This window comes from Trichoderma camerunense (assembly GCF_050948025.1).
Source record: "Trichoderma camerunense strain CBS 138272 chromosome Unknown V8C40scaffold_8, whole genome shotgun sequence".
In the NCBI taxonomy this organism is placed as follows: Eukaryota; Fungi; Ascomycota; class Sordariomycetes; order Hypocreales; family Hypocreaceae; genus Trichoderma; species Trichoderma camerunense.
The window spans coordinates 547380-571633 of record NW_028145362.1 but is presented as its reverse complement, the minus strand read 5'-3'; the positions used below and the strand labels follow the sequence as shown (position 1 = coordinate 571633).

The window sequence follows — 24254 nt, the reverse complement described above, 5'->3', positions numbered from 1 at the left end:
GAATTAAAATTGAGATATCCCCTGTTAAGCACCGGTTGCTGGCAACGGCAGCGCCCAATATGGCAATGCCGACTGCTGATGTACTTTTCATATCTATTCATTAACCAGATTTTTGGGCGGCGATCCTATCTTTTCTTGCTTCCCCTGGTATGTGACATTGGCACCGATATTGTTTACACGATATTGTTTACAATCGTCACCCAAAATGTCGGCCGGCGAAAAAGAACTTGAGGCGTCGGTACGCGTCGATGCCTCTAATTACTACCTGGAGAGCGGATCCTCAACTGAGAATACCATCCCCGTGGGAGTCAGCGAAAGGAGACTAAAATGGAAACTCGACCTTTCCATTATGCCTCTTCTTGCGTCAATTTTCTTGCTGGCGGTTTTGGGGCAGTCAAACATAGGCAACGCCTATAGTGCAGGGCTAGCTCAAGATCTCGCCATAACGCCCAAGATGTTTGCCAACACAAACAGCTTGTTCTTGGTCGGCTCTGTTGTTGGCCAGCTTCCCGCCACACTTCTATTGAGGAAACTCGGCCCTCAGCGCCAGGTATGTCACACATTAACAGGAAAACAAAATGCGTTGAATATCATATGCTAATATTGTATGATTCCCTTAGTTTGCGGGTGCTCTGCTTGCATGGGGCCTCCTTACCATCGGCGCGTCTTACTCTAAAACCTATGCCGCGCTGACCGTCTGTCGAGTATTCATCGCAATCTCCGAGGCAATGATCCAGGGCGCTATTTTCTACCTGTCTTTCTGGTATAAAAACGAAGAGCTCGCAACTCGTGCCGCCGTTCTCAACGCTACTAATGCCCTCGCAGGAGGCTTCAGTGGCTTGATTGCCTACGCGATTCAGAGAGATCTAAATGGCCGCAATGGCTGGAGCGCATGGCGATGGATTTTCTTAGTTGAGGGCATCCTGCCGGCAGTTTGGTCACTCGTGATCTTCTTCTTGCTCCCATCAACACCAAACTCTATTCGTCGGGGTTTCAGCGAAAAGGAAAAGGCGTTGCTTGTCCAACGAGCAGCCGCCGCTCACAATACTGGCGTGAACAAGATCGTGCCCAAGCTGATCCTGCAAGTTTTGATACAACCGCAGTTCTGGCTCATCGCTTTCACACAAGCTTCGATGCTTTTGTGTTCTACCACAACAGCCAACTTTTTGCCCGCCATCATGCAGGGTCTCGGCTATGAGGGGACGAGAGCGCAGCTAATGAGCGTCATTCCGTACGCGGCGTCTTTTGTGGCTAACCTTGTTCTTTGCCGGCTGTCCGATTGGTCCAGACATCGAACTTTCTGGATACTCGGCTGTTGTCTCGTCACCGCTGCTGGCTACATTGTGCTCCTCACCACAACCAACCTCCCTGGACGACTGGTGGCGACCTGTCTTATTACAGCTGCGTCCTCTGCGCCTGCAACTATATGTTTTGCGTGGATGGCGAGTGCAAATATTGGTTACACTTTCAGAGGAAGCGCTATAGCTATGACGAATATTATATCCCAACTCGTCGCCCTGGGAGGCCAACAAGGGTTTATTGACCCGCCACTCTATCATCGAGGAGAGAAAGTCGCACTTTCAGTCGTCCTAGTTGGAGCTTTACTCACTGTGATTACAATGCTCTATTTTAACTGGATGAATGCGAAGAAGAGACAAGAGCAAAGTTCTGAAAAGGCCGCTGAAATGCGAGCCCTGAGCGTTGACGAAATTGGCAACAAGCACCCTGACTTCTTCTTTAGTATCTAGGAGCCTCATGATATCATGCCAAAATTTTATATGATAATCAAACATGTTTATTTAGATAGCCAATGCTATCCATAGCCCAGAGTGTATAGAGATAATCTAGGTAATAATACAATGTACATATATACCCATTGATCTAATTTCCCAACCAACTACTCAGTTCCGTCAGTCAGGGTAAGGTACGAAATCCTTGAGATACCACCAAAAGCAATACACACAGCTAGACAGCCTTGGAGACATATATCTTCAAAATAAAAAAAAATCTCACACCTAATTTCTTGTTCGTCTGCGTAAGCCGCTTCATCGAATCTTTCCATCTTTCATGAGTCGGCAAATTTGACCTTGACTCTCATTCCTTTCGTATCCAACTTTGGCTGTGGGACAAAGAAATCATGTGCAATCTCAACATCAGAGATGTCAGTTTCGTAAAGCTCAAATTTGAACCGTCGGAATAGCATTGCAAGAGCCAGATGAAGCTCAACATATGCCAAGCTACGACACTCTGTCAGCTAACGAGCCACGTATGTTAGGAGATTCCACTGACTTGATTCCAATGCACATTCGAGGGCCTTTGCCAAAGGGAACATAGTAGCGGCTCAGGCTATCACCACGGCTAGTTTTGGGGTTATCAAGCCATCTTTCCGGAACGAAAGAAGTAGGGTCTGTAAATATTTCTTCATCACGAAGGACGTCAAGTGTTGTCATTGAAACGGGTGTTCCAGGAGGAATGACCCAGTTCCGGTATTTCATTGGCTTCTTCGGCGAGACGCGTGGGAGCCGAACGGACACACCGGTAGAAAGCCGCACGCCTTCTTTGGCGCATGCGGTAAGGTAAGGAAGCTTCTCCAAGACTAACGAGTTTGGTAGTACCGCAGGATCTGGGATAGCTTTCTCGAGTTCATTTCGCAACTTTTGTAACTTGGAAGGATTATTCAAAAGATGAAAGACCGCTGTAGTCAACGCCCATGCTACAGTTTCTACCCCGGCTCCAATCATCTGCTGTGCTTCGGAGCCCAAGCGGCGTACTGTCTTCTCTTGCGGTGGTAGATTGCTTTGAAGCAGCTCATTAAAGATGGTCGGATGCCCAGAATCGACTCGATTCTTTTCGTGGCCGTCGATGATGTTCTTAATCTTTCCCTGGAGATCCTGGCAATGCTGTTCAGTATATAAATGGCAAAAAAAACTCTTCCTGGAACTGGTGTACCTTTTGCAACTCAAACATCTTGTAAATATTGGGTGTCAAGATTTTCAGTAGGCTTCTTGGGCATAGTCCCAAAACCTATGTACCATCAGTAAAACGCCGTCCAAATTTACACCGTTTACTCTTACAATGTACACCATCGGGAACTGCAAAGAGAAATGCGCCAATTTGCGCACCGCCTCATAGGCCGGGTGGAAGTTGTCATGGAAGTCTTTAGACTCCAATTGATTGTACGAGAAGCCAAAACAATACGATGCGATGACATCGCCGGCAAATGCATTGAAAGCGCTATTGAGAGATAGAACGCTGCCACTCACATCATAGCGAGCTATACCCTTGCCCAAGAGCTCAACTTTTTCATGTACAATAGGCTCGAATTTGGTGATGCTTCTCTTGGAAAACATGGGATTGAGCGGGGCTCGGCGAATCGAATGAAGATCACTTTTGACAGTAGACGATGTCGTCGTATTGGCGCCAAACCTACCCGACATCCATGCATATCGCTCGTATTCTTTGTTGCTGGTATACAGCTCATCCCAGTAGCTGCTATCCTCAATGTGCAGCTCGAACGGGTTTATACGAACGATTGGCCCTTTCAAGTCAGGTCAAGAAGCCAAATGAGAGTTTCCAGACACACACTTACCATATTTCTTATGCATACGCTGAATCTGAAAGGTAAATTGGCCTCTCAGAATAACATCATAGTAGAATTCGTACCATTTCGAAATGGCAGCCAATTTCGGCCCTGGGAATTTGGCCAACGGGCTAAAATACAAGCGGTATATCACAAGACAGAAAAGATAGATCATGTATAGGGCTGCAAAAGAGCCCACCAGTCTTTCTGACGGACGTGTGACTGATGGATCTTCCATCGTGAGGATGCGTCAAATTGACAACAATGATACACGCTCTCAAGAGTTTCAAATTATTCACGTAACAATAAATTCGAATCTCAAACTTCTCCGATTAGAAAACCAGAGACGCGGCAGGCTCTCGGGGCCGGTCGCTTGTTAGCTCGGAAGGACTCTTTCAGGAAAAGCCGGCAGGCTTATGGCCAACAAATGAGGCAATCTTATTGAGTCAAATCTTTTTTTTTTTTTTTGGCGATCGCTGGGACTTGAGATGGCCAACTGTCATTTCACTTTGTTTCAAAATTCATCACCGATGAGACGCGACGCGACATGTTAGACACAAATGCGATTTCCTTCTCTTGGCCAGAGCTGAGTATGCCCAGCACGCCTCAAATTGTTGCTGGAGCAGTTTTGCTGGTGGTAAGCTTACCCTGCTCGCATTGAAGTCGCAAAAACTCACCACTGTAGGCTTACTGGATTGTGACGGCAATTGACAATGCAGTCTTCAGTCCTCTGCGTAAAATTCCAGGATCATCTCTAGGAGCCGTATCTTGGCTCCCTTGGTACAAATACTGGTTCTCCGGGTACATGCACCGCGAAGTCCTGAGGTTACACGAGACGTACGGCCCGGTGGTGCGAATTGGACCTTCTGAAATTTCATTCATCGACCAAGCTGCTTGGAAAGACATTTACAGTTTGAAGAGATGCAGGCAAATCGAGCGCGACCCAACGTCGTTCCCATCACTGACACCACATGGGTCCAAGTTTGATCTGCTGACATACAGTCCAACTGATCACGCGAAATATCGCAAGATCCTCAATCCTTGCTTCTCTGAGAAGGCAACTAAAGAATATGAAGCCACAATCCACGAGAACGTTGATAGAATGATTGCGAAACTTTCGTCGAATGTCAAAAAGGGCAACGGGGGAACCAACGTTACCAAATGGTTCCAGTGGCTCACCTTTGATATGGTTACCGACGTCACTTGGGGGGAGTCTTTTGAATGCGTCTCCAAAAATGAAAGCCACCCCTGTCTGGCATTATCGATGGATCTCGTTTCCTTATCCTCTTTCATCGTGTTTGTGGCATGGTGGAAGGGCCTCAAAGACTTCCTCGTTAAGCTTTCCGGAGTCGAGGGCCTCTTTACCACTCTTGTTCGTTCCAAGTGCGAGAACAACCTGAAGTCTGACTCGAAGAAAGCAAGCATCTTCTCCAATCTTGTAGCAGCGGGCAATCCTTTGAACGAAGCCGAGTTGGATGGAAACTTGACGGCAATTGTAATTGCGGGAAGCGAAACCACGGGCTTTGCGTTGACGGCCACAAGTTATTACCTTGCCAAGAATCCAGAGTGCTTCCGGAAAGCAGCCTCGGAGATCCGGTCCACGTTCTCTTCAGTTGACGAGATTAATGATGATGCACTCAGGAAGCTACCTTATCTCAAAGCCATCATCAATGAAGCTCTGCGAATGACTCCAGCAGAGCCAAACGGGTTGGCAAGGAAGGTTGTGGTTGATGGGTTGGATATTGCAGGACAATATATCCCCAAAAACGTAAGCCTTCTATCAAACGCCCGTTGAGCAGAACATACGGCTAAAACTATCACAGACTGCAATCTACGTGTCTCAATTCGCCGCTAATCGGTCCTCGTCCTATTTTCGACTGCCCAACGAATATCACCCCGAGCGCTGGCTGGATGATCCCAAGTTCAAAGATGACAAGCTGGATGCGGTGCAGCCATTCATCTTGGGTGTCAATGTGTGCATTGGAAGAGGCCTTGCGTGGATGGAAATGAGAGTGACGCTGGCTAAACTCTTGTGGCAGTTTGACTGGACCATTGACGGCGATGGGGGCAAGGCGTTTGAGCAGTCCAAAGCTTGGCATGTCTGGATGAAGAGTTATGTGCATTTAAAATTGCTAGAGCGAGGTACCCTGGATTCAAAAGCTTAGGTGATAGTAATCCAGAATGCTATTGAAGTTTCTATTTCAACCGGTAGATTATTCAGATGTTTAAATTTGACTTTATCATGGGAGTGAACCAAATTAGCAGTGTTCATAAGACAGCAGGCCATTGTGTCAAACCCTCGAATCGCAATCTAAGAAGAATAAACTGATAGCCATGGATATTCTCATTTGCTCTTATAATGCGGCGCGTTTGACCCTTGTTTACTATGGAACAGATAAAGTGAATCGTATTTAAAATGCTCCATGTCTAATCTCCTACAAATACTATCTAAGCATTCTTTTTCATTCCCGGCAGTTGCTGCTGCAGGGCGAGGAACGGCAAGCGATCCTTGTAAATCTTCATGTCTTGAATTTTACCACTCTCAGGCCCCTCTGAAACCAAAGTAAAGACGCCAATCATGGGAATTGTTACTGGATTGTCAGGGTGCGATGGGAATGTCGCTGTTGAGTGTCCCAAGCTGTAGATGGTGCCTGCATTGGTGATTTCTACGCATGTTAGCCGTGACAATGAAATATTAATAATGCCGGGCACATGTACCATTCTTAAATCTAGTATGAGATGTTCTCATCCCCGGCATTTTCGCTACCGAGTTTTTCAAATCCTTTCGCGGTCAGTACTTTTTTTTCTAGCTCTGGACTTTTACTAATAGCCTACTGTTATAAAATCATCAAGCCCTGAAGTCGTCTGCAGCCCTCCTTGATACTCCAAGCTGGTGGCAAAAATTTCACTGAAGCGCTCGTAGTCGTACGAATCAAGGATTTCGAAAACCTGCTGCTGTTAGCCGAAACCATCACCATAACTAAGAGTACCCACCTTGGCGAGAAAGTTCTCGGCTTCCTCTGCTGTTTGAATAGTCGTGGCAGTCATTTTCAATCACAAGGTACCCGGGAATGCTAGCTTGCCGTCCAGTTGCGGCCCAATTGCAGCATCCCAGGCGAGGTCCATGATATAGCCAGGCTCCATGCAGAACGATTGAAACCTCTGTAGCGTAGGGAAATTCGGAAGGGCCGAGCCAACTACGGGCTGCAGTAAATCGGATCGGAATGTGCTAAATTTGGTATGGTGCCCTCATCCTTGCTGATTTTCAGGGCCTTTCCGGGATGGGAACCACAACGTCAGACAGCGGTCTGCTTTGGCCTTCGTAAGCCGGGCTTTTCAATTCGGTGTCAGAGCCATGGGGAACTCGGGACTTCCAGAACAAGTGAGTTCTAATGACGAGGCTTAACCTATCATTCAAGGGGGACGCACAAATGCGGAGTTCCGCTAAACAACTGTAGAGCTGACACTCGCTTACAAGACCTTGCAGTTCCTGCATTGCTGCTGTGTCGCAAAGTAGTATCGCATCGCCAAACCGAAGGATGGCTTTAGTCTCACTGCTTAATGGGCTTCAAGGCCTACTACAGCTGGATTCAAACAGTATCAACTATTGGTACGTTGGGGGCAGCATTTCTGCTCTATTTGCAGTTTATGCTTTTGTTCTTGTTGTCTACCGACTCTGGTTCCATCCTCTCGCCAAATTCCCAGGACCAAAGCTTTTGGCAGCAACAACATGGTATGAGACGATAATTGACCTTTTTCACCATGATTTCCCCAAGCGGTTGGCAAAAATACACGAGAAATATGGTGAGAATGCACAAAAAAACAAAATGGGCTTGAATTTTGGGCACATTGTAACCATTTTTTAGGCCCCATTGTACGAGTTGCTCCAAACGAGATACATGTCAACGATGCCGAATTCTTCCAGAGCGTCTTTGTGGCCGCTGCAAAACACCGAACTGATATCATTCCCCCTCGTGGACTCGGCCAAGATGGTAAGAGAAATTACGGATGAAACATTCATCGAAATGCTCAACTAACGGGAACTAGATTCTATTGGTTCAACGCCAACACACGATATGCACCAGATGCGTAGAAAACCTCTTGACAAATTCATGGGCCGACAGAACATTGTTCGCCTCCAGCACATCATTCATGAAGAGATCAGGACTCTGGATCGAAAAATGGCGGCGTTGAAGGGTACCGGGAAGTGTGTTCGCCTCGATTGTGTATTCACTGCTTTTACTGGAGACATTGTTGGCCAAATTGCATGTGGTGAAAGTCCTGCGCTTCTGGAAGGTCCAGATTTTACGCCCGAATGGTAAGTCGGTCGAATGGGCTCAGATAAAATTACCATCAAACTAATTTGCCTTAGGTACGATATGATCCGAGGGGCTGCGCGCATTATTCCCGTTCTACGTCACTTTCCTCAGGTTGGCGAGTAAGTAACAGCCGTGGAATATTAAAAAGTCGACTTGTTCGCTGACTTTGCATAGAATAACACAAAAATTGCCCAATTGGCTTGTTCAGGCTCTTGTTCCTCGGTCTGCCGGCTTCAAAGTTTTGCAATTGGTAAGGAAGAGCAAACCTCTGATTTTTTTTTTTCCCCTAATGTAACTCATGCTGACTTTTTTGTAGCTAGGAGAGAAACGTATTGCACGTATCAGGACCGAAATTGTGACCGAGCCCAAGGGTGGATATGAAGGCGACTCCATGTTTCACCACCTCCTTCGAAGTGATATTCCCGATTCACAAAAAGAAACCGCTCGGTTAAATGCTGAGGCTGTATCCTTCCTCGGTGCCGGAACCTACCCTACTGCTGCGACTCTCATCTTTGTTGCATATTACATTCTGGCAGACTCCAAGATAGAGGCGCGTCTCCGCAATGCTCTGAAGGATGTCATGGCCAATTTTGATGAAGAGGTAAGATGGGGACGAACAAGAGACAATCAGAAAGAGGCTAATCATCGTTAGGTCCCCAACTGGATCAAGGTGGAACAGGTAGAGTATCTGGATGCATGTATCAAGGAAGGTCTTCGACTGCTGCGTCTGTTCCGGCGAAAATCCCGTATCTCAACCGACCTCGACCTCCAATACGGAGACTATGTCATTCCGAAAGGCGTAAGGACTCTTTGATGATCCCTTTAGAGAGTCTCATGAACTAACCTCTCCAAAGACCCCCGTCAGTCTGTCTCCGTACACTATGCACATGGATCCAGATATTTTTCCAGAGCCCGAGACTTTCAACCCAGATCGATGGCTGACAAAGAACCCGGATCCTCGAATGGAGAGAAACCTGAATCCATTCCTGGGAGGTTCCAGAAATTGCATTGGAATGCAGTAAGTAATTCTGGGTCGACGGAGCTACTAGATCATAGTACTAACCGAGACATCTTAGTGTTGCGTGGGCTCAGATGTATCTAATCTTGGGCACATTGTTTCGGCCAAATAAAAGTTATCAGCTTGAGTTGGGCGAGACTGACGAGTCAGATGTCTACCCTGTAGTAGACAACGAGTTTGGAGTCGCAAAGTACGGCTCACGGGGCCTTAATGCCGTCGTAAACTAGATGTAGGGTATACGTACATGCGATGAATTATATATCTGGTGCACTTAAAACTTGATAGTATCTTATGGTGATAGAGGAAATTAAATCTTGATAATCTCAAAACATTCTCATACTACCAATAATCTTCTGTTCACAGTGATGTGGATTAATGAGGAAATTAAATCTTGACGTCAGTCCTGTTGCTGTTCTTTCCACACTTTGCTCCTAGGCGATCCTCGATTCTGTCATTAGTGCAGGAGTTGAGCTGTGGAAATATGGAATACTACCTACCTATGTAGGTACTCTTTGTAGCGCGCCGCCAAATTCACCCTCCGCCATACGAACAATATCAGTGTTTAAGTTATCCAAGATCGGCGGCCAACATATAACTACGTTGGCAGTACCAGCCGGAATAGCTATATACTCATATCACAGACAGAAAAGAATCAAGTGCAGACAAAAGTTGAGTGCCATCCAAGTCGCGTGTAAAGTATCTTCTGTTCACATGAATAAATGGTGAAAGAAATTCTATGATTGGCGTCCACGGGCGTGGCACACCCTAACTTAATCTACTATTAGTGCGTATAGCTACAATCCCTCTATATGTCCTCATACTGCTGATGCTTCTTGTCAATGTGTCGCTCATATCAACTGACCATCGCTCAGACTTCAAAGCAAAAATCGGTAATAATCTTTGCAGCCTCAACTCTGCCACCGCTTTTCCGACACACCTCTCCTAGCTTCGCAGCCCTTGCTCTCATGGGATCAGCATCCCCTTTGTTTCTCCCCACAGTGTTCAAAAGTGCTGCACCAAATTCCTCTCCGTCGATCAGATTGGGGGCTACATAATTTTCCGGATCAGCTACATGCGTACGGCCTTTGTCCCGGTTTCCATAGACACCTATGCCTAGGTATTCAACACGCGTCGCGTAGTCAAATGTATCGTACCACATAGCGAGCACAATTTGCGGAACACCAGCCCTTGAAGCAAGTTAGCGTCGTGTCATTTTTCATTTTAGATGATAAGAAGGGAAATGCGTACCAGGTTGCCTCGAAATAAGAATTGGCTCCTCCATGATGCACAGCACACACAATATGACCGCTCCTTAGAATAGCCACCGGGTCGGCCTTTAGCCAGTTTTCGATCCTCACCCTTCCAGTTTCCAGTTCTTTTCCAAGGATCGTCTCTAAGCTCTCTTTACCCACGGTCTCAGATGCCGCTTCTGCTTTGAGTTTCCATAGGACCTGAACATCAGGTCGTGCATCAAGAAGGATACGTAACGCAATGGCCTGTTCTCTCACTGTTTCTGCATATGCTTCAAAATGCGTACCAAGCGATACAAGAACTGTTGGCCTTTTTTGAAGCCAACTCAAGAGCTCCGGATCACTTGATTCAATAGGTGGTGCGGCCACGAGGATTGGTCCAACGTTGAGGACGTTTGGAGGAATATTCATGGGAAGATCTGCCTCGGGGAGGGTGGGACAGATCTGTGGTACATCTTTGTCCCATGGCGTAAAGCTCCCCAAGTCACCTTGAATACCGTGAGCCTTTCTCGCTTGATTGAGAGCTTGGACTTTTGGGTGCGAGAGGCATTTCTTTGATACCCAGTAACAATATATGTTCTCTGGGATTTTACTCCAAGGCACAGGATATGTGAAACCCGTCGAAAATCTAAAATACAAACTCAGTTTTGGACCCGGGAAGAAGAGACTACAGGAAGAGCAAACTATCAACTTACGCCGGATATTTCCAATACGCAGCGAACCAAGGTTGTTGCGGAATCAAACCATCAGCCAAACTCCAAGGATGCAGCACGGCATATTTCTTTTTCATAGTTCGAGCCATATCGTGCACAGGAACAAGAATAGGGTCCACAACCACTAAAGCGGGATTTAGTTGCTTGGTCAAGTCGGTAGACCAGTTGAATAACGAGATGTACTGCTCAGGCTCCATGATAGCTAGGGCCTTGAGCGTCAACAACTCTACTTGTTTTGCTCCATACCGACCGGCTGGGTGAGGCACATCTGCCTTTTTTTTATCTTTATTCTGAGCTACCCAGGTTCCAAAACCGGGGAACGATGCGAGGTTATGGAATGTCAAGGGAGAGATTGGCTGTGATGGGTTCTCGTCTTTCACCTTTTGAATCAGACTGTCAAGGCGTGGTTGCAAAGGCGGAAAGGATGCGATGTGGACATCAACTTGATTCTGACGGAGCAGCTCGTAAGTCGTGGCTAGCACGACGTTGACGTAGCCAAAGTCGCTGATTGCGAAGAAGAGAACTGCTGGACGCTCTGACATGGTTTAATCTTGCCGCTAGAGCTTTGGTGGGCGAAATGTCTAGGCTGTCTAGAGTGTGTGGGTGGTAAGAATGGGGAATAGCTATTTATCATGTCAGACGGTGTGTGAGAATGAGATCCCGCAAGGGTGACCCTAGTTGATGTAATCCCCTGAACATAAGCTGCTGATCGCAAATGCCCAATTTGGAAGTTACCGAAAGCCCAACTACTAATAGTAGTAAAAAAAAAACCAATCAAAGTAGATTTTATGTAGACACAGCATAGACGGATCCGGTGGTGATAACATATTTGGCCTCGTTGAAAAAGAAGTACTATGCGGCTATGTAACTAACTTGTAAAAGCAATTGGTGACTGGTGGTTTTATAATCCCAAATAAAGAACCCCTGAATCATCTATAGATGTTGTAGTGTAACCTCACAAGCCCCTGGTCGCCTAACAGAGCTACTAACTAGGACAGGGAGCGACACTCAAGCTGTGGCTTTTAGTCTTTTAGCTCCGTTAGTCAAAGCGTTACCTTTTTCACCATAGTCCAGTCCGTTATGCCCATTATGAACTCCATTGCCATTAATTTTTCCAGAGTCCGCCGTGTGCTTTGATCCACGGCGATGGTGAGCTCCATTGCCATTGGTATTCCCAGAATCCTCAGTGTTCTTTGATTCATCCACAAGCCAATCTAGGTTTGTGTTTGAAAAGATCTTGCCGTTCTTGACAAGTTCAATGTCTGAAAGAACCATCTCTTCCACGAGACTGTCAAGTGTATATTTTGGCTCCCATCCGAGCAGCTTTTTCGCCTTCGCAGAGGAACCCAGCAGATCGTGATTTTCGACAGGTCGAAAAAACTTGGGGTTCACTCTGACGCGGACTTTCCCAGTAGTTGACTCGATACCGACTTCGGATAGACCTTCTCCAGACCACCTGGACCGAGGTTGCTTAGTTACCTTCCATTATCTTGTAGAGCACATGATGTAGACTTACTTAATCTTGGTGCCGATAACGTTGAACGCGGCTTCCACGAATTGCCTCACGCTGCATGCTTGACCAGTAGCCAAAATGTAGTCTTCGCCTTTTGGCTGTTGCATTATCAGATGAACTCCTTCCATGTAATCTCTGGCGTGACCCCAGTCTCTTGTAGCGCTAAGGTTACCAAGCTCGAAGCTTTCTGATTTCCCGCAGGCGATCAATGCCACTTGCGAAGTAATTTTGCGTGTAACAAAGGTTGTGCCTGATGAATATTTAGCAAGGCAATATTTTCTTTTGCCCCCAACATGGGCGGGTTAAGGGATTCACTGACCACGTCGTGGAGACTCGTGGTTGAAGAGAATACCATTCGAGGCATGAAACCCGTATGCCTCTCGGAAATTAGCGGTAATGCTGAACTGGAATTGCTTGGATATGGCGTATGGAGAGACTGGATGAAATGGTGTAGCCTCCGTCTGTGGAGCCGGGGCATCGTTTCCAAACAGCTCCGAGGTAACTGCCTGTATAGAAGTTAGACTCAATGTTTCCGCCATGAGAAGTCCGATATTCCTTACGCTGTAAAATTTGACCTTCTTCTGCAGGCCAAGGATTCTCAACGCTTCGAGCAGCCGAAGTGACCCCAAAGCGTTGATATCGCATGTTAGCAGTGGAGTCTCGAATGAGACACCGACATGAGATTGGGCAGCGAGGTGATAGACTTCGTCAACATTAATGCTGCCCAAGATTTGAAGTAGTGTTCCTGAGTCCGTCATATCTCCAAAGTGAAGTGTCACTCCCTGGCGTAACGGGTGATTCAGGGCTTGCCGTCTCTGTGAAGATGGCCGGACAAGACCATGAACTTCATAGCCCTTCTCCAATAGAATCTCTGTCAGGTAGGAGCCATCTTGACCAGTAATTCCTACACCAAATTAGCCATTGTGAGGCGGAATCAAACCCGCAACAATCTCCCACCTGTGATGAAAGCCACCTTGGGCTTCGTATTCTCCGTTATAATCATTTTGTATTGTTTTGCGAGGAGATTAATGAAGGAGAGATCGATCGAACTTGATAAAGAGCTATACATTCAGACTCTAGGAAACAGAGGTTCTTATTAACACGGAATGGATGATTGTCAAGGTATTCAGTTATAGCAGTTAACTGGAGGGGCGGATTGCACCTATAAGAGAAAGTACCTCTGTACTTGTTTGCCTAACAAGGAAGGATTTACTTTAACAAGGTCTCCCTTCTAACTAGGGGCTTACTTATGATGTTATCGACAGTACAAGGGCGGTATTATTCGAAGTAGGCTTTGATCACACACACAATGTACAGCGAGTATAGACCCCGTTTACGGAAAGCTCATTAGTAGAAGGAATTATTTCTATATGCGTTAATTCCTACAACAAGGATTCGCCGGCGAGCTGACAGGACTAGCAAATCAAAAGAGGGAGAAATGAAACCATGGCAGCCCTGCTCGCAACTTTCCGAAAAGGGCAAATTTTCGGTTGAATATCGGCTTGATGCTTACGGCTTTAAAATTGTCAAATACAGGAATAGCGAGTAAAATCGACTTAATCGGGATATTTTGCGGCGAACAAAAATCTCCGTAGGGCTAACAAGACTTGGCAAGACTGTACAAAATCGCCTGCCAAACGCTATCCTACCTGTCTTGTATAAAAATCGCGAAAATGCTTTTCCCCTTCCCCGGCTATTTCTCAACTTCCTCGACAGATACTTGAAAAGTGGATATATATATATATATATATATGTATATATTACGGAGTATATATTCCAAAAGAAGACAAAAGTTCAGATTCGGAAAGAAAAGTGTTTTTAGTTATTAACATTAAACCAAATCTGCTAAAGCAGCATTGCGGCATTGCGGCATTACGGCGTCCGATATATGGAGCGTAGCGACTCTTTGTAGTGCTAGCTCACTCAGATACCGGGGAGGCCCGGGGGAAGCCAGGCTCGGCCCAAATAACAAAACATCAACACAAAAGGGCTTAAAAGAAGATGCAGAGTGACAGGTCATTGTCAAGTTTCTAATACGGAGTACAGTGGGATAGCAAAGAGAGGCCGGGGAACGAACCCCGCTGATCTACGCAACGGATGTCGTGTGTCCGGGCATTAGTGCTTTCTTTCTAATGCAGCTAAAGCAGCTCTTGCTTACGCCGGCGGTCATAATCTCTCCACAGAGTCTGTCGGACGGGTGTAGTCCCGCGTTTTCCCGCCAAGGTGCCGCATAGTTCTGCGGTGTAGTCCCGCGCTTCCCCGCCAAGGTGCCGCATAGTTCTGCTACGCGTCATCGCGGAACTTGCAGCGTTCGCGATACAGACTGTAAAGTCTGCCAGTACTCCGTAGGTGTGTATGAGATTACGCTCTTGAGCAATAGCTTTGGGCCATGGGCTATAGACATGCAGACTATATTGAGTATTGATCAATTGGAAGGTTATGTGAGCTATAGTCCCATTGCAATTCGAATATCTTCATGTAGCAATCAAAATAGTCCCTCTATCACATGCTAGATTAGGCATTGGAGTAAGATCAAAGATGTATTCTATTTATTCAAGTCTCTGGATATATTATTCGCCTATTGAACCAAGCGTAGTTTCTAGATTTTGTTCAAGAGAGCCAACAACCCATGTATAGGATGGATAATGCGCCGTAACGATATGCTCAAGCTGATCGATTAGTTTTCTTAGTTTGGTGATGCGGACTTTGATCAGGTGCCGTATAATCTCAATTTCATCTTCGTCGTCGAGTCGCCACCCGCCCGCTTCCAAGTTTGCTTTGGAATCCAGATTTGGTTTCTCTGAGCTTCCGCTCTGTGTCTCTGGCGAGGTAATAGATTCCAAGACTTTGACACAACTCACCATCTCTCGACACATGGAAATAACCAACACAACGTAGTCCGACCTCAAGCTGCACTTGCTACACCCCAGGAGCGTCTCGCAGCTAGTCAACACATTCTTTTGACACTGGAACATATCATCAATACTGGATGTGCTGAAACAATTGAGCGAAATACCCCAAACTGATTTAACTAGCATTGTCGCATTTGCGGCGAGGACTAGGTCCACGCAGAAGCATATATCAAACCCCTGTAACTCGCTGCCCTTCAATGATGCTTCTGGTAAGCGATCACGAGCAACTGTGCACATCTCTTGATCCAGGCTAGGTGTCCAAGGAGTCAGATCTGTTATAAATTGAGGAGTGCCCAGTGATGCATCGATGAATGCCGAGTAATGATCTTCGTCACCGTTGATGGATAAAGATGCGTCGGCTGCGTTGAAAAAAATCTAAAGGTAAGCCAATTGAAGCAAAAGGGGGTTTTCACATGCCACGTACCTTTGCCTACTGAAGGCGGCGAGCTATCACTGGAGCCATTAAAAGAAGGCCCAGACTGGGAAGATGTATTATATGAAGCGGTTTTGTTATAGGCTAAGGTACCATCGCTATTTGTTGACATGTCGATTTCCGTCATGTGGTGATTTGGCGATGGTGAATTTCGAGGTCCTGGCTCCCCCGTAACACGGTATGAGCATCTCACGCCCCGTTCTATACACTTCTCGCAGCTGTCTGCATCGATTATACACTTTAACTGCAGGACACGTTTGTTAGTCAATGTCTTGATCTATAGGGATTATCAAAGAAAGAAACAACGAAAGAAATTTACATACCTTTTTCATCTTGCAGCGTGTACAAGCTGGCTGCTTTTTTGTCTTTGCCTTGTTAGATGCTGAAATTGAGGATCGCACGATGTATTCCAGATTGCCCAAGCCTCTGTTCTGAACCTTGAGTGTTTGGAACATTGTGACTGATGATTGCTGTCGTATTCACAATTTGTCCTTATATACGAAAATGCACGAAAACGCAATAATGATACGCTATATTGAGTATTCCAGATTGCCCAAGCCTCTGTTCTAAACCTTAAGTATTTGGAACATTGTGACTGATAATTGCTGTCGTATTCACAAAAAAGAATTTACGGGATTATTACCGAAAACAGTTACATTTGTCCTTATATACGAAAATGCACGAAAACGCAATAATAATACGCTATATTGAGTATTCCAGATTGCCCAAGCCTCTGTTCTAAACCTTAAGTATTTGGAATTATTATAACTGATAATTACTGTTGTATTCATAAAAAAGAATTTACGGGATTATTACTGAAAACAGTTACATTTATCCTTATATACAAAAATGCACGAAAACGCAATAATGATACGCTATATTAAATAATACTTTATTAACTGAGTGACTATCAAGGCAGTATATTAGATCGTACGATGTATCCGGCGAAATTAGCTCCGGTGGGTTAGGTACCGATAAGGGTGTTTTTAACAAGGGTCTCAAGGTACCTTAAAAAACGCGTTTTTTACGACCTTCTATTTACCTTTTGTTTTTGCTGTTCTGTATTGCACGACGAAACACCAACTAAGCGTTCCGGCCGACTAAGTAAGCTTACGTAAGACTAAGTCGAAGAACTCGGGGCGTTTGTTATGGTAAGCGAGGTAAATCGGCAGATGCCCTACGGTAAGATTCTAGCTGCCCTTGGTTAGAACGTGGGGGAATACTGGATTCGTTTCACTCTACGGAAGCTAGGATATAACCGATGCGTCGCCTAAGTTAAACCACCTATTAGCGAGAAGAATCGTTAGCTTCGGCTGGCTTAGGCGCTAGAACATTACGATTGGACTCTTGCTTGATAGGCTACTCTTGCTTAATAGGCTACTCTTGCTTGTTAGGCTACTATCCTTTGGTCTGATGAAACGTAGGTTTCCCTGGGTATCCATAAGAGGGTTTAGGTAATGAGGAAGCCTGGTGAAGAGCTTAATCTAACCTGTATAATTGAACGTTTTCGAAAGAGGAAGGGGTGGATGTTCTAGGGTAGCTAATCCACCGAGGCTACTTACCCTACCTACCTCGTATGCCTAAACGGTCTGTGAGGTACGTATGCCAATGTACAAGCCATCGATCTAATTATGCTGTGAGATAAGTTAGGTCTTTTCGGGCAGGTTGACATGTAACGCCCTCTCACCCTACTGTAAACATGTGGGACCTCGTATTAATAATATTCGATATTTATTGGTATTCCGTATTATGCAATAAATTGTCTGTTTAGTTATTTCCTAATATGTTTCAGAAACCCCCAATTATATCCTTATTCAAGTGTGTTTGGCCAACTGGAGTAAGTAGTTGCGTTGTGTTTGGCTTGTGCCTGGATTGCTTTTAGTCAATTCTTTTGATGTCATATCTGCCCTAAGGCGATCTCTATCCACTAGCTACCTTAGCTGATTCGTGTTATTCTAGTGTATAATATTTTCTCTTCCATTGGCAGCAACTCCGATTCCGACTCCAAGCTTAGTCGTGCATGTTTAATTATCATAAGATTTTAGCGCTTACAGTGCATGTTTGAGTATCATAAGATTTTAGCGCTTACAGTGGCCATTTTTTCTAGAATCAAATGTATTGCTCTTAACTAGGCGGCACTTGAGGCTCGGTTGTGTAGCCGATACGAGATCGTAAGATAGATACGATAAGTTGACTTGACAGACTTGACAGCTCCCCCGCTGTGGAACTAAGCTCCATATCTCTAATCATCTGGATACATACTTAAAAATGACGTGCGTAATTGGTATGTGTTCTCTTGAAAAACTGGGGGCGTACCGATTTAGAAATTCCGAGCACAGTGGGGATAGCTTCAGCTATCCGGCTCTCGTCTTGCTTGTATATATGCACAGTGGGATTTTGAATGGTGGAAAATTAAGAGTTATTCATCTTTAACCAGAGGTGACTGTGTTCCAAAGCACGGCATCTCCTCAACTTGAATTCAATCATGTTGAATATTCCCACGGCGTTAATCTTCACGCCGCTGCTCTTGCTTGTAACCTATCTGTATCAGAAATGGACTACTTCGAGAAGACATCATGTTACGGCTATGCAGCACGGATGCCAACCACCTGCGAAATACCCACATAGAGATCCCTTTTGGGGTTACGATCTCTTGATAGAACGTATCAAGGCCGCGAAAGATGGACGACAACTTGCCCTCTATATGAAACACTTTTCAATGTATGGCAAGACTTGGGAGGAGAATTTTCTGGGCAAAAGGGTCATCAACACAATGGAAATGAAAAACATACGACATGTTGCATCTTCAGGCTTTGAAGATTACGGCAAAGGCTCTGCTGCCATGGGGAAAAGGTTTCTAGGAGACGGGATATTCTCCCAAGACGGCCCTGAGTGGAGACACTCTAGGGATATAATCAAGCCCATCTTTTCTCGGTCCGAGCTGTCTGATGTGGAGCGCCTAGATTTCCACATTGATAGATTGGTCAATCTCATTCCCCGTGATGGCAGCATGATCGATCTACAGGATCCAATTAACAAGATGGTAAGAAGTTGTGTGCCACCTGAGTTAAAGACCCCCGGCTGACTTGACAACCAACAGTTTATCGATTCCTCTTCCGAATTCCTCCTTGGCAAATCAATGGATCTTCAACTGAATGATGACGACTCCAACGAAGCCGCCGACTTTCTTACTGCCTTTCAAGCTTGTCTAGTGGGGTTAGGGAAGCGTCGTTTACTTGGCCACATGCGCCATATTTATGATCTTTTTGACAAAAATTGGCCTCAATCGTGTCAGAAAGTGCACCATTATACCGACATTCAAATCAAGCGTGCTCTAGAGGAGATTTCGGAACCACAAGCTAAATCAGAGCGCCGTTACCTCTTGATCCATGAATTGGCAAAGCAAATCCCAGACCCCATTAAGCTACGATCTCAAATCTTACAAATTTGGGTGCCGTCTAGGGATACAACTGCCTTGGTCGTCAACAGTTCTATATTTCAGCTTGCTCGAAGACCAGAAATCTGGGAGCAGCTTCGAGTTGAAAGTCTCGCCATTGGCGATGAACCAATCACTTTTGAACTTTTACGATCACTCAAATTGTTCAAGTACGTTGTGTACGAAACTCTACGACTACAAGGGCCTTCTTCGCGGGTGCAAAAGGTCGCCGTCCGGGATACGATTCTCCCCGTCGGGGGCGGCCCCGATGGCAAAGCTCCGCTGTTTCTAGAGAAAGGTACCGATATCATTCTAAACCTTTGGGGGCTTCACCACGATAAAGACATCTGGGGGGATGATGTCGACCAATTCAGGCCCGAGAGATTCGCCGACAAACGATTTACATGGGACTTTGTTCCTTTTCTGGGCGGACCAAGAATTTGCCCGGCCCAGCAGCAGGTTCTCACACACTGTGTCCAAGTCCTTGTGAGACTGACCAGAGAATTCTCCAGGATTGAGAATAGGGATCCGGTTCTGGAATACGTTGAGATGTGGAGATTGCTGCCCGAGAGCCGAAACGGGATTAAAGTCGCGCTGTTTGTTTGATTTAGAGTAGGTAGTGATATATATATACTACGTAGAAGGCTTTGCATTATTCTTATTTCGCCCAGTTGTATAGCTATCGGTTAGAATTCGACTATGGGGCCTTGCCAGCTGTCTTCACCCCTGCTTTAGTGAATACCGAGAACTTCTGCAAGACTATGGATGGACTAAGGCCTTGGCAGAGGTTATGTATGGCTACTGCTAGTACTAGGACATACCCTAAAGTGAATACCTAATAACTACTAAAAAGGGACAACAATAATCATGAATATAATTTTATTCAATAATTATATAATTTCCTACCATTACTTTTTTATTTCTCTTTTCTTACGGCACGTCTGTGGGAATCTTCTTAGTATTAGCTTTGTATTATTTGCCGCCATATATCCCACCGTCTCGGTTGATTCTCTCTCCTCCATACATGATTCGACGCTCCTCTACCGAAAGAGATGCATGTCTCATTTACACGTATTCATCACACCCGCCAAACAAAAGCACCCAAGGAGAAGAAAAACTAAATTTTGATGTCACGACGCATTACTTCTTACGGACAGCGCTAGACGTGCATTTGCCAGTCCCGAATGACTCACTGCATGCAAAAGCTGACACCCTTGACCAAGTCGCCCTTGTTGTAAAACTCGGCCCTGGGCAGAAGCTCGCCAACGACCCAGCGCGCCGTCTTTGCATGCGTCGAGCCATGGCCAAACGGCCCAGCTGTCCTTTCCCTCCTCATTCTTCCTTCTCCGACGTTCAGCTCACCCATTGCGTCGATTAGCGGGCCAAGCGGACCGTCTAGGGACTCGTTGGCGGGCTCGTCGCCCCGAGGGAAAGACGATGGACCGTCGCAGAGTGCCTGGAAGCAGATGAGCTGGTCCTGGAGATGCTCGTCCACCTGTCCACCCAAAGAGACCTCGTTGTATAAATCTTTGCACAATTTCTTGCAGAGAAGCGCGATGAAGCGATCGTATCCCTTGGTGTTCTTTGGTGCGGACATCAGGACGTCCTTGGCCCAGCGGATGCCATCCGCCGAGTGAGCCACGAGAAGCACCGACCAACGGGCGTTGCTGCATGAATCTTCGACGAATTTGATGTTGATTTCAGCGTCTGGCCAAAGCGCTCCAACATTCTCTGCTACCATGTCTTGAAGCTTGTCGTGGGAGTGCATCGGCGTGATGATGCTAACATCAACACTCTTGACCTCAAACGAGGCTGGGAAGCTGTACGGCGGCGGAGGCACAAACTTGAGCTTCTCGCCCTTGGGTATCGGGTGTAACCTAAGCCAAATAGAGCCCCTAGACAACGGCCCCAAACTCCATCCACGACTTTTCAGCTGTCTTTCAATATGTATACCGAACCGCTCTTCCAGCGTCGGCGCCAATACTTGGTCAAAGTATTCGTAGCTCGGCGAGAAGGCAACATTTGTGCCACCCGACAGCTCCACCGCTATAGGTTCATTGGTGTCGCTACCCGCGAAGAGTAAAAAAGGCAACATTGCCTGAAGGACCAACATTGTGCTGGCGGCTCCTGATTCGGTCCTGATGGAGATGTTTCGCTGGAATAGCTCTGTTGGGGGGCGTGTGGGCGTGAATCTCACAGTCTTGGAGCCGACGCTGAGGCCTTCGACGTCAGCTTCGGTGACTTTGGCGAGCCATTCAATGGCTGCCACATGCTGATTCTTGAGGCCTGACCACACGAGTGTTTAGTACTTTTGTTATAATGATTCGTGCGTAAAAATGAGGCTGGTTATCTCAGCCTGTATGTGTGTGGACTCACCTCCACCGCGTGGCCGATTGCCTCGCACATTTGTTATTTCGACGGATTGTGAAGTGAGTGCTGCCAGCGCAATGCCTAACCTGACAAGCTGACCACCGCCCTCTCCAGTTCGGCCATCAAGCACGATGGACTTTGTTTTGCCCATTGGTAGCCTTTTGTGGTTGAATTGCAGGGTTCGATGTTGCGGCCTCAATGTGGGGGTCGTGAATATGATGGAGCCCGAAGTTATCGCCTTGATCAATTTAGGGTTCAGAAATTGCCTCTTGGTATAGAGCATGTGGAATTTTATGAGAAAGTTCTTCTGATAGACAATTGTTTAGTCTTATATCAGATAATTGTGACTGCATCTCGAGTCTGATTTGCACAGCCTGCATAAGCCCCAATCTCAGGGTCTGTGAGTCACTCGGCGCGTCGCATCTCGTGAAACTTAAGCCAGCTACTCGGTATTGACAATCGCGATCTAAACAGCATTCATCTTTCAAACGGTCACAGCCATGCGGTGATATATATATATGAATAATGACATACAATTCAATTACTGTTACTATCGATTGTTATCTTCGCTAATTGTTCGAATATGACTTTGGGATGTTAGATTGCCAATCCTAAATCGCACAACTTTAAATCAATCTGCCGCCATATATGTCCCTTACTCTTACACGCTACAAAGTTCCCCAAAAATACCAAAGTCCTCCTTATGCACAAAGTTGCATCAAGCACATGTCCCTATTTCCAGATACCTTGGCTTCTCGCATCTTCATGCTCATCCATCCCCGTGGCGGCTTCACATCCCGATGATTGCTCCCGTAGAACACACCAGGCTCGACAGCCACCTCAAACTGATTGTACCATTGCTCTAGAGCAACATTTCCGGCGTATTGCTCCATCACACACCAAGGTTTCATACCCTTGGGGGTTTGGACCTGTCCAAAGATGAGCAGAACCTGTAGTCGTCCTATCCGGAACTGCAAAGCACCCGTCTTGTGTGAAGTAGACGGCGCCGTTGGAGGCTGCATGATCAGGCCGTCGTTATCCCAAAAATTCCGAGGGTATGCTGCCATGATTTGTATGTCTGATGGAGATGCACCAGCTGGTGGCAGCAACCAGAATCCGGGAGATATCGACGACGCAGTGGCCTGCGTGGGCCGTGTAGCCTGTGGTGGTGAAAGTCGAACAGACTTTAGCTTCCATCCCTTATGCTTGGTGCCTGTGACGGTCAGCTATTATTCCTAAACTATTTCTGCCAAACTTGACAGAGAAACTTGAGAAAGGGAAACCTACGTGTTCTTAGCTCTGCCAACTCTCCCTGTTCCTTGAGAGGGTCGAAGCCCTCAATGTCAACAGTTCCGTTGCGAGCCAGTCGTGCAAACTCGAAAATCTTGTCAGCATCTACTCTGAGATATTCCTCATCTGACACTCTCTTTAGTCGGATACCGGCCATGACACCTGGCGTGCGACCAACAAGGCAGTCCAGAACAGCGAAGTAGACATCTCCCGACCGGTAGCTGACATCTTGACACATAAGTAAGTCAAGTTTGATGGCTTGCATCGCCTCCGCAGTATGGATCTTTCCCATTCGCGGTCGACTGAGACCTGCGACTGAGCCAGCACCTTTGAAGAATGCCGGAGAGAGTGCGAACAATCCGCCTCCCTCTTGAGCTGTCCGATATTGGCCTTTAAGGCCTTCTTCAGTCCACGCAAACAGTGATTGGTCGTCTGTCCCCTTCATGATCTCCTTCTGCAAGCGTACGAATGCCTTCGGTCCTTCACCATAAATCATAGGCATAGTGAGGTTGAAGATACCTAGCAGACTATAGGCCATGTCCTCCGCCACAGTTGTTTGACGGTTGGCAACCCAGCTCATGCGTCGCGCAACGCTGATGCGTGACAAATCGCCGCCTCCAAGAGCATAAGTATCAATGCCCGTTATGCGCGAGAGCTCAGCTAAATGATCATCCTTGGTACCAAGAAACTGCCATGACTTAGAATAGAAATGAACGACCTTCGGGGCAATAAGCTCCTGTAGCGTCCATCCTCTAGTGTACCACCGGGGCACAGCAGAGGACGATGAACCAGTTCTATAAGGTAGCGGACCTTGACAATCTTCCAAAAACACGTAACAAAGGGCTGATTCTTTGTACCACTGAAACATGGAGTTGATAGCTTCAGCCAACTCTGAAGAGTTAGTCTTGTCAATGCAACAAGTATCGTCCCAGATATATTGGAAGCCATCTCTTGCCGCCCGCTGGCAGCTATCTTCGAGCTTCCTCCACCCGCGCTTCTTCATAGCTGCCGAGCGATCTTTGGCCTGCATGTCCTGGAAAGTGATTTCACCTTCACCCCATGTGTGAGAAAGGATAGCATAGCGAGGAGTTGGGCGCTTGGCAGTGAGATCGCTACCCTTTTTCAGGAGTGTGTTGTAGCCGCCATGGTTGGTGAATTGCTCGATCTGGAGAGTTTTGGTGTTGAGAAGCCGCATATTGAAGGTAGTAAAGAGAAAAATTGACAATTAATGCAATAAAAGGATATTTAAGATGAAACAAAATTAAAAGAAAAATGATAGTATTTTGTCCGTTTGATTGAGTTGCTGATGTGTGTCTGCCTAATATCACCATCTCTACCTGACGAGAAGCCCATCTTATATATTCCCATCCACAACGCAACACACCCCAAATCCTCACCAAAATTCACTTCAATCACCCAA

At 46.3% G+C, this 24254-nt stretch overlaps 10 protein-coding genes across 10 annotated transcripts; 4 read left to right on the top strand and 6 right to left on the bottom strand.

Moving 5' to 3' along the window:
* Window positions 1–205: 205 nt before the first annotated feature.
* V8C40DRAFT_287084 (major facilitator superfamily domain-containing protein) lies at window positions 206–1748 on the top strand (the record flags this gene model as incomplete). The annotated part of the gene is made up of 2 exons (XM_083222639.1): window positions 206–550; window positions 621–1748. 2 exons carry the CDS (start codon window positions 206–208, stop codon window positions 1746–1748), a joined length of 1473 nt encoding a protein of 490 aa, XP_083073579.1.
* A 197-nt stretch (window positions 1749–1945) lies between these two features.
* Window positions 1946–3841, bottom strand: V8C40DRAFT_287082 (cytochrome P450). The gene is made up of 5 exons (XM_083222638.1): window positions 3590–3841; window positions 3075–3538; window positions 2950–3024; window positions 2290–2891; window positions 1946–2237 (listed from the first exon to the last, which is right to left on the bottom strand). The coding sequence occupies exons 1-5, from the start codon at window positions 3816–3818 to the stop codon at window positions 2066–2068; spliced, it is 1542 nt and encodes a 513-aa protein (XP_083073578.1). The 5' UTR covers window positions 3819–3841; the 3' UTR covers window positions 1946–2065.
* Window positions 3842–4172: 331 nt separating this feature from the next.
* V8C40DRAFT_274632 (cytochrome P450) lies at window positions 4173–5745 on the top strand (the record flags this gene model as incomplete). The annotated part of the gene is made up of 3 exons (XM_083220628.1): window positions 4173–4217; window positions 4266–5348; window positions 5404–5745. The coding sequence occupies 3 exons, from the start codon at window positions 4173–4175 to the stop codon at window positions 5743–5745; spliced, it is 1470 nt and encodes a 489-aa protein (XP_083073577.1).
* Window positions 5746–5931: 186 nt separating this feature from the next.
* V8C40DRAFT_243929 (nuclear transport factor 2 family protein) lies at window positions 5932–6731 on the bottom strand. The gene is made up of 4 exons (XM_083215537.1): window positions 6575–6731; window positions 6416–6529; window positions 6299–6362; window positions 5932–6246 (listed from the first exon to the last, which is right to left on the bottom strand). Exons 1-4 carry the CDS (start codon window positions 6626–6628, stop codon window positions 6029–6031), a joined length of 450 nt encoding a protein of 149 aa, XP_083073576.1. The 5' UTR covers window positions 6629–6731; the 3' UTR covers window positions 5932–6028.
* A 388-nt stretch (window positions 6732–7119) lies between these two features.
* V8C40DRAFT_287075 (cytochrome P450) lies at window positions 7120–9144 on the top strand (the record flags this gene model as incomplete). The annotated part of the gene is made up of 9 exons (XM_083222637.1): window positions 7120–7384; window positions 7447–7572; window positions 7628–7898; window positions 7953–8018; window positions 8074–8149; window positions 8216–8500; window positions 8552–8698; window positions 8754–8917; window positions 8976–9144. 9 exons carry the CDS (start codon window positions 7120–7122, stop codon window positions 9142–9144), a joined length of 1569 nt encoding a protein of 522 aa, XP_083073575.1.
* A 521-nt stretch (window positions 9145–9665) lies between these two features.
* On the bottom strand, window positions 9666–11476 carry V8C40DRAFT_287073 (glycosyltransferase). Its single transcript, XM_083222636.1, has 3 exons — window positions 10863–11476; window positions 10166–10795; window positions 9666–10104 (listed from the first exon to the last, which is right to left on the bottom strand). The coding sequence occupies exons 1-3, from the start codon at window positions 11420–11422 to the stop codon at window positions 9786–9788; spliced, it is 1509 nt and encodes a 502-aa protein (XP_083073574.1). The 5' UTR covers window positions 11423–11476; the 3' UTR covers window positions 9666–9785.
* Window positions 11477–11888: 412 nt separating this feature from the next.
* V8C40DRAFT_265396 (GDP-mannose 4,6-dehydratase) lies at window positions 11889–13396 on the bottom strand (the record flags this gene model as incomplete). The annotated part of the gene is made up of 5 exons (XM_083219651.1): window positions 11889–12336; window positions 12397–12643; window positions 12713–12899; window positions 12954–13297; window positions 13351–13396. The coding sequence occupies 5 exons, from the start codon at window positions 13394–13396 to the stop codon at window positions 11889–11891; spliced, it is 1272 nt and encodes a 423-aa protein (XP_083073573.1).
* Window positions 13397–14963: 1567 nt separating this feature from the next.
* On the bottom strand, window positions 14964–16193 carry V8C40DRAFT_287065 (Zn(II)2Cys6 transcription factor domain-containing protein; the record flags this gene model as incomplete). Its single annotated transcript, XM_083222635.1, has 3 exons — window positions 14964–15664; window positions 15730–15982; window positions 16062–16193. The coding sequence occupies 3 exons, from the start codon at window positions 16191–16193 to the stop codon at window positions 14964–14966; spliced, it is 1086 nt and encodes a 361-aa protein (XP_083073572.1).
* Window positions 16194–18181: 1988 nt separating this feature from the next.
* Window positions 18182–19877, top strand: V8C40DRAFT_243921 (cytochrome P450). Its single transcript, XM_083215536.1, has 2 exons — window positions 18182–18781; window positions 18839–19877. Exons 1-2 carry the CDS (start codon window positions 18224–18226, stop codon window positions 19778–19780), a joined length of 1500 nt encoding a protein of 499 aa, XP_083073571.1. The 5' UTR covers window positions 18182–18223; the 3' UTR covers window positions 19781–19877.
* A 486-nt stretch (window positions 19878–20363) lies between these two features.
* Window positions 20364–24029, bottom strand: V8C40DRAFT_274629 (RNA 3'-terminal phosphate cyclase-domain-containing protein; the record flags this gene model as incomplete). Its single annotated transcript, XM_083220627.1, has 4 exons — window positions 20364–21460; window positions 21551–21738; window positions 22271–22704; window positions 22800–24029. The coding sequence occupies 4 exons, from the start codon at window positions 24027–24029 to the stop codon at window positions 20364–20366; spliced, it is 2949 nt and encodes a 982-aa protein (XP_083073570.1).
* Between the last annotated feature and the right edge of the window lie 225 nt (window positions 24030–24254).

Excerpts from the sequence above, each read along its gene's own strand:
- V8C40DRAFT_243929 (XM_083215537.1), bottom strand. The coding sequence starts at position 6,628 with ATGACTGCCACGACTATTCAAACAGCAGAGGAAGCCGAGAACTTTCTC. Across the intron at positions 6,530-6,574 it reads CCGAGAACTTTCTCGCCAAG|GTTTTCGAAATCCTTGATTC; the intron begins GTGGGTACTCTT and ends TAACAGCAGCAG. Across the intron at positions 6,363-6,415 it reads GGCTTGATGATTTTATAACA|GATTTGAAAAACTCGGTAGC; the intron begins GTAGGCTATTAG and ends TGACCGCGAAAG.
- V8C40DRAFT_287073 (XM_083222636.1), bottom strand. The coding sequence starts at position 11,422 with ATGTCAGAGCGTCCAGCAGTTCTCTTCTTCGCAATCAGCGACTTTGGC. Across the intron at positions 10,796-10,862 it reads GCGTATTGGAAATATCCGGC|ATTTTCGACGGGTTTCACAT; the intron begins GTAAGTTGATAG and ends TTTGTATTTTAG. Across the intron at positions 10,105-10,165 it reads TCTTATTTCGAGGCAACCTG|GGCTGGTGTTCCGCAAATTG; the intron begins GTACGCATTTCC and ends ACTTGCTTCAAG.
- V8C40DRAFT_287082 (XM_083222638.1), bottom strand. The coding sequence starts at position 3,818 with ATGGAAGATCCATCAGTCACACGTCCGTCAGAAAGACTGGTGGGCTCT. Across the intron at positions 3,025-3,074 it reads AGTTCCCGATGGTGTACATT|GTTTTGGGACTATGCCCAAG; the intron begins GTAAGAGTAAAC and ends GATGGTACATAG. Across the intron at positions 2,238-2,289 it reads CGAATGTGCATTGGAATCAA|CTTGGCATATGTTGAGCTTC; the intron begins GTCAGTGGAATC and ends AGAGTGTCGTAG.
- V8C40DRAFT_243921 (XM_083215536.1), top strand. The coding sequence starts at position 18,224 with ATGTTGAATATTCCCACGGCGTTAATCTTCACGCCGCTGCTCTTGCTT. Across the intron at positions 18,782-18,838 it reads AGGATCCAATTAACAAGATG|TTTATCGATTCCTCTTCCGA; the intron begins GTAAGAAGTTGT and ends GACAACCAACAG.